The sequence below is a fragment of the Cyprinodon tularosa genome, unplaced genomic scaffold, assembly GCF_016077235.1.
Source record: "Cyprinodon tularosa strain WSP-4 unplaced genomic scaffold, ASM1607723v1 ctg48, whole genome shotgun sequence".
Classification (NCBI taxonomy): Eukaryota; Metazoa; Chordata; class Actinopteri; order Cyprinodontiformes; family Cyprinodontidae; genus Cyprinodon; species Cyprinodon tularosa.
The window spans coordinates 1,297,448-1,310,881 of NW_024039207.1; the positions used below are offsets into that span (position 1 = coordinate 1,297,448).

At 34.0% G+C, this 13,434-nt stretch overlaps 1 protein-coding gene across 5 annotated transcripts in view; it reads right to left on the bottom strand.

Moving 5' to 3' along the window:
• Nucleotides 1–13,434, bottom strand: part of LOC119794441 (potassium voltage-gated channel subfamily H member 7-like) — a 126,731-nt gene that overhangs the window by 31,082 nt on the left and 82,215 nt on the right. For all 5 annotated transcript variants that reach the window (XM_038302019.1, XM_038302020.1, XM_038302023.1 and 2 more), the window contains one exon: nucleotides 9,759–10,184. In XM_038302019.1, the coding sequence (XP_038157947.1) occupies nucleotides 9,759–10,184 (426 nt within the window). The remainder of the gene's footprint in view (nucleotides 1–9,758; nucleotides 10,185–13,434) is intronic.

Consider the following 13,434-nt stretch of genomic DNA (forward strand, 5'->3'; position numbering starts at 1 on the left):
TCAAGTGTTTTCATATTTTTACTATTGTTAATTTTATATTTCTGGATTATTTTCACATTAAAGAATAACACCTCAAGAAATCTTGATTTATTTATTTATTTTCTCATGGATTTGTATACATTTAACTAATATAATATATGATTCTTTTGTGAAAGCATGTACCATTTTGAGGTTAAGAAAAGGGGAGTTTTTCCAAGTAAGCAAATATATTTTTATGCCCTTTTTTTGCCCCCATGATGGAGTGTCGATATTGAGTTTGGGATTTTGGCGTCATCTTAACGCTAGAGCCTCTGAAGTTCTGGAGTTTCCTTTTTGGTTTCAGAATAAAGAAAGGTATAAATAAATATTTTGGGATTTTTTTTTTCTTGTGCCTTTAAGAATTTCCATTCTTTTTCCTTTCACTTTGTTATGAACAACTTAGTGAAAACTTTACAATGGCAAATTCTTTGCGTTCTTTGCACCTTCCGTTGGAGGCTTGATATTCCACTTCCTTTATGCCGACAATCTGAACACTGAAGTGAATTTCAACCCAGCTCACTTCAAATAGTCCTCAAAATATCATCAAATATTCAATATTTCGCTAGCTGGATCCTGAGGTCTATTGAAGAAAATGGTTGATCTCAATTTTACCAAACAAGTCATGGGGCTGTTTGTAATCTGAAAAGCCAAAAAAATTATGGCGCCCGCGTCCCTCGGTCTACCAGATCCATTCTCAGTTCTACAAGAACCACCTCCTACTCCACGTGGTGTCTTCCAGCAATATTAAAGCTTCATTACCCTATGTCTTGACCACACCTAGTCCCTGATTGGTCAACGTGACACAAGTTGACAGAAAAGATTTGATTTGTGAACTCCAGGAAACTTTGCTCCACTTGCTAACATACCCATCTCCACCTTGCTTTGCTCCAATTGCCCAATTTTAGCCCTTTCCATCGTTCCAAATGCATCCTTTGCATCTCCAACTGTTAACAAGTAAATCACTTTGCAGAGTTGAGTATAAATGTCCCTGAAGGGACACTTGTATTCATTGTCCATAAAGGTTTGTGGTTTTCACATGACGAGGTTTCCATCCACAAACATCAGTAGAAATGCCTTCTTCAAGTGGTGCTGAAATGTGTCGAGTCAACGTAAAGAGAAAGGCCTGGTAACCTCTTGTTCATCTTGATTATCTAAAATGTGTAGCTTCTCTTGGTCTGTCCAATTGTTTTTTGTTTTGAAAAGACATGCAGTTCTACTGTAAATGATCCTAACTTTTTATATCACAGCTTCCTGTAACAGCCAGAATGGAAATTAGAGTCGTGCCTTTTCCCCCCATATAGTGCTGCTAATGGCCAAGCTCTATCTTATCTTGGAGACATCATAATACCATTGCACACCAACAGAGCATATCACTCAGGGAGCAGGCCTAATTCTGTTTCCCCTCAATTTCTAAAGGTGGAGAGAAGGCAACCTGATCTGCCAATAAAACATGTAATACAACAGCCGGAAACGACTCACTTCCACATCGACTCCAATCATACCTCTACTAAGAGGCTGCTCATGTCTAGCTATGCAATAGAGTCACTTAAGCTAGTTGGTACCTTTAAGAAGAAACCATATCAGAAAAGTTGAGCAATCAATTGGACATTAAAGTTTACAAACCTATAAAAGAGACAACATCAAATCTCTCACATTACAACTACCCAAGCTATAAATAAATTACAGGAAACAAACCGTCCTTCATTTTGTTGATCTCAAGGTGGATAAATTCACTACTCACCTTAGCTCAGTTTATTGCACAGGTTTTTGCACAGGGTATTAAATAGGTATTTATATAAATAGGTTTTATATTTATGGTTATTGCACAGGGTATTAAATCTAAACAGCTTATTGCACAGGGTATTAAATAAGTATTTATATTTATGGTTATTGGACAGGGTATTAAATATAAACAGGTTATTGCACAGTGTATTAAATAGGTATTTATATTTATGGTTATTGCACAGGGTATTTAATATAAACAGGTTATTGCACAGGGTATTATATAGGTATTTATATTTATTGCACAGGGTATTAAATATAAACAGATTATTGCACAGTGTATTAAATAGGTATTTATATTTATGGTTATTGCACAGGGTATTAAATATAAACAGGTTATTGCACAGGGTATTATATAGGTATTTATATTTATGGTTATTGCACAGGGTATTAAATATAAACAGGTTATTGCACAGGGTATTATATAGGTATTTATATTTATGGTTATTGCACAGGGTATTAAATATAAACAGGTTATTGCACAGGGTATTATATTGGTATTTATATTTATGGTTATTGTACAGGGTATTGAATATAAACAGGTTATTGCACAGAGTATTAAATATAAACAGGTTATTGCACAGTGTATTAAGTAGGTTTTTATATTTATGGTTATTGCACAGGGTATTAAAAATAAACAGGTTATTGCACAGGGTATTAAATATAAACAGGTTAATGCACAGTGTATTAAATAGGTATTTATATTTGTGGTTATTGCACAGGGTATTAAATTTAAACAGGTTATTGCACATGGTATTAAATATAAACAGGTTAATGTACAGGGTATTAAACAGGTATTTATATAAATAGGTATTTATATTTATGGTTATGGCACAGGGTAATAAATATAAACAGATTATTGCACAGGGTATTAAATAGTGATTGCACATTAGTTATTGCACAAGTTATTGCGGTTGTAGTGCCACATAGGAAAGTCTGATGCCAGTAGGGATGAATGAACTGCGGTAGCGCTCCTTTTTACAAACATGGTGTAAAAGTCTTTCACTAAAGGAGCTGCTCAGCTCTTCTACACTCTGGTGCAGAGGGTTAGAGGTGTTGTCCACGATAGATGTAAGCTTGGACAGCACCCTCCTCTCAGCCACTTCAGCCACATGAACAGTTAGCTGTTTGAAACAAATAGATTCAGGTACATCTGAGTGCTGATTTAAAGAAAATACAGAAATAAAACAATAATGACATGTAAATGGCTAAATTAAACTAGCCTGTTAATGGAGAATAATAACCAAACTGAACAAACGGTTCTAATCACAGAGACCAAAAGGTTAGGATATCTACAGATAAGATACCACTGCTCGTTATATTAAAAGAACCCTATCTTTAAACAAAAGAAGCTATTCTTTAAGGATGTCACTACAGTAGAAATAGACAGATAAATTGGCCAGCTAACATTTTTAGCTGATATTAGCCTCTTTTTTTCCTTGTATCAGCTGATACCTGTGCGCATTTGCCAATTAATTAGCTCCATCATCAGCCTTGCACTGAGAACATGCAAAGCCTTCTCATAGCTGTTCTTTCTCTCTGCTATCCACTGTTATTTGATTTGTTGACTTTGTTTAGCTAAAATGAAGATTTTTAACATTTGCTATCATTATAACATTTATATCGCCTGAAATAAAGAAAAAGCTACTTTGGCCTAAATAATGTCAATAATGATGTCACCATAATCACCATCAGTCTTAAAAAGACCTCTATTGTTTCATCTCTAGACCACACCACACCAATGATGGCAACACCATTTAACACCAATCAATAAATTAAAAATTATTTGTTTTTAATGATCTATAAACTGTCTGAGCAGCAGTTCTCTGCGTAGCAATGATTCATTTCTTTAATTATAAAAATTCTGCAATTTAATCTTTTCCTGGATCTGTTTACATAATTTTTTTCATCAAACTTAATATTGATTACTGGTAAAAAAAAAAAAAAAAAAAAAAAATCATACTGATTTGGCCTAGTGTTGTACTGTAGGCTCAATACTCTGACCTCTTCTGTTCTCCCTGTAAATGGTTCCCTTCAATTGCACAAAACTTCTACATCGTAAAAGAAATGTTTTTCAATTTTTAATTTTTATGTATTATCAAACAAGCAATCAAATTAACTAACAATTTAATAAAAACTGCTGTTGTTATCTACGAAATATATCCTCTGCCATTTCCTCAACAGCTAGAATGTGTTACTGATCCCTGTTTGCTTGCATCCCAAGACTGCTGCAGTTCAGCATCAAGGAATGTTCGCATTGCTCCAGTTCTCAGACCTTCACCGGGTGCAAACTCAATTCAGGATTCAGTGCAAATCATGTCTATAAAGCAATAACTAGCCCGTCTCCTTCGTACGTCATTGATCTTCTGATGCTAATCAATCTACCTTTCATTAAAGTTTTCCTTTCTACTACAGTCAGATTAAGAATTGACTGAATAATCTTTTCCTAAACTAGAGAACAATCCGAGTTGATCGCGTGAAATCCTTCCAAATACCTGCTTCTTGTCCAAATGCTTTTTATTTAGATGCATTTTTAATTTTCATTCATTATGTGATTCTTTTAATTGCTGCTGTAATTTATCTTTGGTTTATAAGGTTTTCATTTTAAGCTCTTTGTAAAACATCTTTTGATAAGTGCTGTATAAATAAAGGTTTTCTTTTGCTTTTGTATTTACTGCAAGTTCCTTTCTGTATGAAAATAATGCCAGCTGATCAGGAGATGACATTGATATGAAAATAAGAGATGATTTTACCAACCTCCTGTAGGTAAATTTACTACTACAAAATGTATTTTCCATCAGGCAGTCTGCAGATTAAAGCCCATTTCTGACTGTCAAACTCTCATATGGTTCAAACAATGCTTTCGTGCCTTAGTAATGAAACCAGTCATACATAATAAGAGCCACATGTTTTCAGGTATTGTTTCCAGGCAACACAGGTGCATTAAATGTCTATAAATAGTCCAAGTTTCTGTATGAAAAGCTAGAAAAATAAATAGATAACCCCGAAGCTCTTTGTGGATGTGCTATTTTTAGTTCCTGCTGATGATTGGAGGAGCTAAAAATACATCTCTTGTCGTTCTCTTCATCCTGACAGTGAGTGTTGAACACAAGTTGTAATGGGAACACATTTTTTCACTCCACAAATCATCCTGCAGTAGGATGATGACCTGCATCACGCCATGGCTTTGCACAGATGTCTGCTCATTTTTGTGCACCTTTCACTCACTCCAGCCCCCTAGTAACAGACTCCTGTGAAGGATCACGTTGCTAATTGTAAATAATTAGGACTAAAAACCATTTTCTGCAATCACAATGCATTTTGTGTGCACTGAAATACTAAATTAAATAAATTGCCTTAACAGTTTTATGTGAGCTTTGATTGGAGACTGTTAGCAAGATGCTGAGCAACATATTTGTGTCAATGAATCTTATTCTTAGACAAGACAAAACTTTAGGGTTCTTTTACAGGTGAAAAATAAATAAACCTTAAAGGTATAGTGGAGGATTTTTACGAATTTTAAAAAACACCCGCCCTCTCCATTTTTAAAAATAAAAATGCACATGCACAACCCTGTATCCACTCCTGAGAGGGAACGTCCATGAAATGCGTGAGAGAGCATGCACGAGCCCATTTCTCCTCGTGCACGCTCTGTTTAAAAGTTGCTGTTTGCATCACACTTTACAAGCTTACTTTCCAAAAGAAGATTTGCAATTTTTCCACTATGTCAGACCCACCAGCTGTAAGTGACCTCTACTATACCTTCAATGGCTAATTAGTCTCCAAAATAAGCAAAGCTGAATCGTATGTATTCAGGTCTGCCTTCCACTGCTGTGAACTTTAATCTACTTTAGCAGATTTTTTTTTTTCTGGATCAAATCAACATGTCTCACAGATCAATATAACATCTCATTCCTGCAGCCAGTGCCTGAGCTTCACTATCTTGTTACCTTCAGAGGTGGAAAAATTAAATAAAAAATCTCATGTTAAAAAGAGACTCCTTAATAGAAGTACAAAATAGATTAAAGTTTTTACCTTAAATTGTGTACAATAAAATAAAAACTATTAAGAAACAGCTTTATGTACAGAAAGTAGGTTAGTTTTCCTGTTTTGCTCACCGTGTTGGTAGAGAGTAGGGCTGGGAGATTAACTGCATTTTGCAATATCATCGCATTTTAACAGAACTTCAGTTTTTATTCAAAGAGTCACTAATTTGAAATTATATTTAACAAGAGTAAGACACAATATTACTGGCTGCAGTGAGGCTGCAGGAACACTCAAAGCGGGCTTACCGCCACAAATAAGGAAGGAGAGAGTAGCAGTTAAGACGAAGATCCATGCATGCATGCAAGCGGGAAAAAATACTTTTGCACGCAAAATTTACAGTACATCCTATAAAAATGGACTCCTGACAAGGAAGCTTTCAAGGTCACAAAAAGACTGAACCTTGAAATGAAACATCTACGAGGTTTTTATATAAGTACGAAGATAAACCCAAATAAAATCGTAATGTTGGTGAAAAATATTTGCAATTTTGATTTTTTTAGCAAAAATCATACTGTGTGAGAGAACATAAACTTTACTCTGTCCAGTCTTGTTTTAAAAAGACCTTTCAGATTTCATAAATAGATTGAACTGCATATAAGTTCTACATAAGCAGCTACAGAGCTCTGGTTTTCACAGCATTAAAGTTACAAATAGCTCTGAATTCAAATATTCTTTGAAACAATCAACATCTAGATTTAAAATCTAATTAAGAGGTGAAGAATTGGAAATGTTTTATTACAATCTGTTCCATCATTTGCAATGATTCCATCCCCCCCGTCTCCATCCATGTCAGAGTCTTTATAACCTAACTGGGCTCCATCTGGTCAGATTCTTCTTGTGTTTTTGTTTTTTTATGTCTTTATCAATTGGTACAGAAGTAATGAGCCGGTTTTCAGGAAGTAAGGAGAAGCAAGTACAGATATTTGTGTTCAAATATAATAAGTAATGTTCAGAAAAAATAAAATAAAGATACTTGAGTAGAGGAACATAGTATTTATCCTTAGTTACTTTATAAGTATGAAATAAATCCTATTTGAAATTCAAAAATCATTGAGTTGATTTTAATTTAATCTGAACTTTTAAAATTAATTGTTCATGGTGTAAAATATTTGAATATAAATCTATTGAGAAGGTATCAGGCACCATTTCATCATGTATAATGTCTGGGATCAAAATTTTGTTTTATTTTTACTTTCTTTTTTCAATTTTAGCAAAACACAAAAATAATCCAAACAAACAAACTCAGGCTTCTGAGAGAATCATGAACCATTAACGAATTTCTTTTCTTTTTACTTCGGCAAATCTCCAAAGCATCTGGTAAATAGTTACCTGAATCAGTTATAGTAGTGGCTGGATTAGACCTGGAATAAAAAAATAGAACTTGTATTGTTTTTGTGGCTGAAACAATCAGATTAATCTTGATTTGCAAATTAGTAATCACTGACTGGAGTAAAGTGACTCTAGTTTAAACAGCACCCCACCCAGAGCCCTAATCACAATAATCAATTATATCAAAATTGTAAAAAACAAAAAAAACAACAAAAAAAACTTTTTAAATTCAAGATGTAAAACCTTTTCTAATCGGTGAATACGTTTTATCCAGATCTGCACAAGTGACTTTGTTTTAGATTCACTTGTTTACATTCATTGTAAAATTGCCTGAATTATTTGTATTCATTTCGTTTTGCTTTAATCTGGAAAAAAAATCCTAATTTCCTTATTCCTATTATACATATGTTTGCATCACCAAACAATAATTTAACTGTCAATCATTTCATTTAAAAAAATGTATCAATAGAATAACCTATTAAATTATCATTATCATCATTTTCTTTTAATTATTATTTTGTAGATTTATATTTCTTTCTTTAAATTTTGATTTTTTAAATAACATATTTTATTTATCTCTCATGATAAATATTTTATGCAATGTTTTTTTTATATATATTAATAGGCCTAAAGCTAATGATTTAAGGAAATAAAAGAATGAAAAATACCTTTAATGTTCCTTTTGTTGCCTAAACATTACCATTGAATCAGCAAAGCCTTTTTCTCAAAGCGCACGTTCTGTAAATAAATCCTATAACTTTGTCAGGTTCAGGATTACAATTTATTTATTACTAATGATTCTCCATTGTTGTGGCAAATTAAATTAAATGCTCCCTGAACAAAAAACATTCATCCCTTTTGCAGTTTTTTTCCATTTTATCATCCTGTAATTGCTCTCTTTGAAAGTCTGATTATCTCCCTCAGACATTCATGGACAGGAAAGCTTCTGTGCTGCAGAGTCATCAGCAGAAGCCAGAGACCTTTTAACTGACTTGCTTAAGGCGCTGCGGTCTCACTCTTAAAAAAAAAAAATCAGAGGGAAGCAGATTTGACAGCCGATTGTCGGATAGATTTAGGAGGGTAAACATTTAAGATTTACTGCTCAGGACCATCAATGCTGCAGCGAACGCGTCATAAACCAGGATAAATAAAGGAGAAGTAGAAGCGTTGGGTCATCAGTTTGGGCCTGAGGTGAATATAGTCAGAGCAAAAGGTCCCGAAACATGGGACAAAAACTCTGCAGACTGACATAAGGGATAAAGCTCTTTATGTTACGTAACTCTAAATGAATAACTGTCAAACAGGGGTGAAAATATGAAAAAGAAAATGCTAAATTTTATGGAAAAGGACATAAAACGCCTACTCACAAATACTTTAATTTATTTATTTTTAGTTGAATCAAAATTGTTAAATTTACACGAGTAGTAGTGCTTGTGACTACAGCACCATCATGTTTTTCAGTTCGTCATCAAGTCTTTAAAGTTACAGTTGTACAAACTTTAGATTAGAGCTGAAGCAATTAATCATGAGTAATCGAATCTTAAAATTTAGATTTTATATATATATATATATATATGGGATAGGACCTGTTCATTAACTCATGGGGTTCTTCCTCATTTTGATTATGTCTTTCATCGCACGGTAATTAGCTGTTTTCCAGGTGCTTAAGACGTTATTATTCCAATAAATGGTCATCATTAGCATTTATCAGTCCCATAGAATGGCTTGAGATTGTGCCAGTAAGCTCATGTCGCTCAAATTAAACAAACTAAAAAAAAATAGATCTCATATTCTGTCAACTGTCAATCCTATAAAAATATTTTATTCTGTGAAAAAAATGCAGATTATTCTTTAATAAGATCCTCATCAATGCAAAAAACTACATAGAAATCTGACTAAATGAGGAAAGAAAACAGCATGATTGGCTATAAGTAGAGTGGAGCCTGAGGAGAATGAGTTTACTGAAGAAAACCTGCTCCCAACCAGGTTAGCTCTGGGGAGAATGTTACTATGGTAACCAGTGATGGGAGTAACGGTGTTGAAAGTAACGGCGTTACTAACGCCGATAGCTTTATTGAATAACGAGTAATCAAAATGATTACTCTTACTGTAACTATAACGCAGTTACAATTGCCGACACACCGTTACTGCACGTTACTCAGGTAGCAGAATTAACCTTTTTTCAGGATAGAACTCGTGCGCGGATTTCAGAATTAGACATCCCCAGTTATTAATTTCACACACTCGCAAAAGTAAAGCAATAGTTACTTTTACTAGTAACTAGTTACTTTTATTGTGGAGTAACTCAGCTACTAACTCCGTTACTTTTTGGGAGAAGTAACTAGTAACTATAACTAATTACTTTTTCAAAGTAACGTGCCCAACACTGATGGTAACTGAAACAGAGGTTTAGGAAACTCTCTTTGTGAAACGGAAAAAAAAAGTTTCCCTGATTTCAGGTTTGGAAAACTGAGTTTTCAGTAAAACTGATTTGTGAAACGGACCCCTGATGTCTAAACTTTTCATGCAACACAGCTCCTGAAACCAAATCAGCATGATTACAGGTCGTTCTCTGTTCTCACCTCATCTGATCCTGAGCCAAAGATGAGCAGGTCAAATGGGATGGCCGCCACCATGTCTATGAGGAACCAGCCTTTAAAGTAATGGATGGCAATCTTGGCTGGATGGCTGACTACTTCCTCGTTGGAGTTGACGTAAGTGGTTCGAAAGTTTATTAGGATGTCAACTATAAACATAATGTCCACCATCAGATCGACCACGTTCAGCGGAGAACATGAGTAGCCGCAGACCCGCCTTTTCTGCTCCTCCAGGTCATTGAGGAGAAAGGCAGCGGAGTACGGAGTGAAAATAGCGGTGTAGATGACCAGCAGCAGGATGAGCCAGTCCCACACTGCTTTAAAAGGGCTGTAATGGAGGATGGTCCATTTGTCTATACGTGGAGTCTGCAGTTTATATTCAGGCAGCACATCTGCACCCAGGGAAAGAACCTGCAAAAAAAACACATTTATCAATTTAGTGTAATATGTTATTAAAATAGATTAATTTCACCAACATTTCACTGGATTTAATTACATTTTTAATGATTGACAGGTAATTACAAAAACGAAGATTAGTTTAAAAAAAAGACATTTTATAAAGAGATTAAAAACATTGAGGAATATGGCAGGAAGTTTGCAGTTTTTATGTAAATTAACATCATCTGGCAAGTGAATGATAACCTTATGTAGCAGACTAAGCATGATTTCCCTTTCATATATCATTCATCCTTAAGTATTTAAAAATATTCAAAGCAAGGCTGTAACAGTTTTTTCTATAAGTACTGCATTATTGTCAAAGAACAGGAGTGGATGCATTGCATAAAGCATATTCCCAAATAAAAGTCTAAAAGAAGAGGATATACATTTTAATTATGGTCATTTTTACTTCTTATTGGCTCTCACAAAGACTTCAGGGAATGCTGTAACATTTTTAAAAGATTTTAGAGGAATAAAACCAATGTCAATGTTTTTTCTGAGAGGTAGTTCTAAATGTAGATTTTTAATGAAAGAATGTAGAAAAAAAACTAAATTTGTGGGGGAAAAAAAGAGAATAAAATATCTATAATACAGAGATTTAATATGAAGAGAGGTCGATCAACATTGATTACCATCTTTCCCTGTCAAAAAAAAAATCAAAATTGGATAAACCTTTTCACATTATGAAAATCTCCTATCGTATCCATTTAGTAAAATGTCAAATGTTCATTAATTTATATATCCAGAGTAGGTTTGTGGTTTGATAACCCTTATTGGTAACATCTTTATACTTGAAATAGATGGTATATTCATTAATTCAGGGTATAGAACCAATATAAAAAGTTTTACTCTGTAAAGGAATATCTATATATGATGATAGGTATTCTGATTTGCACCATTTCTTAAAGGCTTCCATCATAATGATTTATGATTTGGTGCAATAAATAATCTTTTAAAATTTTTCTACCCAAATTCTTGTAATTGTAATAAATGTGTTGCATCAATTAATGATTCCTAGGTTTCCTTTATTTTCCCCATTTTGCGTTAACTTGAAGAGTTTAGTTTTTTTTTTACAGAAATTAAAAAGAGACTTTTGCATGAAGATTATATTTTTTTTACCATTAATAATTTAAAACTTTTTCAACAAGGGTTTATTTTGGTAGGAATGGGGCTTTATCTTTATCTATAAAATATATTTAATGTCAAATCGGAGTTCTGTACCCTCTATTTTTAGACTGTAATACTTCCCTCCAATATATTTATCTGTATCATTTTGGGAGGAAATTAGCTGAATAACTTGCTCTAACCAGATGAGACTGCATGCTGACTTTTTGGGCTATCCCCACTTTTCAGCAGGGTTAAGGAAGCTGGTTTTGACAAAGAAGTCATAACATACACATACAGTGGGATGGTTCAGATCATAATACCATAATAACCTGTTAAAATGGCCCAGTTAAAGTGCAACAAGATTTATATGGTAATGATGAGATTAAAGGAGGACCTTTTTGAAAATGGGAAACATTCAAAGTGTTTGAATATTGTTTGTTGCTCTGTTTTTTGCGCAGAGTAAAAGGGACTGTGATTTTTATTTTATTTTTTGACCGATCTGGAATCCAGCAGGCCAACACCAATATTGGGGACTATATATACCAGCCAGAACATGGACATATAGAGGATATGAACTGTCCAATTGTAGTCCAACCCAAATTCTCATGAAATCCAAAAATGTGACTGAAGACAAAGAAACAGAACATAGAACTATAGAAATAAAATAGGAAACTTTAATTAGAACAGTGTCGAAATTTTGTAGATGTTGCCAGCATTTTTGACCTTACTGATGCTGGAGCCCTGACTAAGTTCAACTCTACAGATCCAACAGCTGTTACATCCTTCATGAAGTGGCTCCAAACCTGACTGTTTCCCTCTGACTGGTAAAATAATATCGATACATTTAGCATGTTTTGGTAATTAAATTTAAATTCTACAGATTAGCATTTCAAGATTAAACCAAGTAGCTGCCCACAGTGATAACAAACAGGCTAATGGGATTTTTTTTATTTAAAATCTGATATATTATTAATTGAATCATTCATAAAATTCACATTTGTCATATTTATAAGCTAGTGGAAAGTTCCCTCCTCCACCGAACACAGGTGAAAAAGGGGACGAGCACGTAGGACGGCCTTATGCAAACATTTCGCAATGATTGGCAATTAGGAGAACCATTTATTTTGATGATCCACATGGAAAAATAACATCCTCCACTATAACTTTAGGTAGCAATGCTACAACTTATAAAACATCCAACCGGGATGTTAAATGCATGCTGAACTAAATGCATGAGTTGGAGACTTTGTTGCGGTATGATACGTGGGTCACAATATTATATTATCGCGATTAGGCAATATAACTATATATTGCAATATTTTAACCAGCTATCAAAATAAAATGTATAGATAAAAACAAGCAAGTTCTGTATATGTTCATTAGAAGGTATTGATCATTCAGTATTTTTTTTATTATTGATGTTCTTTCGGGTTTGAGTCCAAGTATTTAACTGTGACTTTCTCAACTACAGAAATGTTGCTGCGGCGCACAGCAAAGGGGCTCCTTGGCCCCATCTGCCAGAGTGGCGGTGCAGAGGTAGCCCATTTTCCCCTAATTGTTTCTAGGTAAAATGTTTTTTGTTGTTGTTTGTTTTTAAAAATCAGTACTAAGAACTAAAAGATCTATTGCAGATATACTGCAAAATAAAAATTTTCCCACATCCCTACATTACAGCTTCTATATCAGCATAAAGTGTAGTGAGACACAATATAATGTTATTTCCTTTTAAAATTATGTGTATTTGACATGGAGCTAAAACTTACATAGAGCTAAAATGCTAATATGTTGGCCAAAACTAGCACATATGGAACTCGTATGCACCCTAATAGTCTGTTTGTTGTCATTGAGCACTAAAGTGTAGTTTTATAACTGCTTAGTTTCTCTGTCCACATTGTTTATCGGGTTCTAGCAGCTGTTTTACTTCCCTTTCATAGCATTGCACCACTTCACAGTAATAGAATATCAATAAACTCTTGTGTCTATATAGTTGCAAGGCTCTATACTTTTCCATGACTTATTGTAGGGTCTTAGCAGAAAAGAATAAATAAATCTGAAAGCCGAGAGCGGTTGTGTCCCTGAGACACTTTGTCACGGTGGTTTTCTCAAGAAAACTACT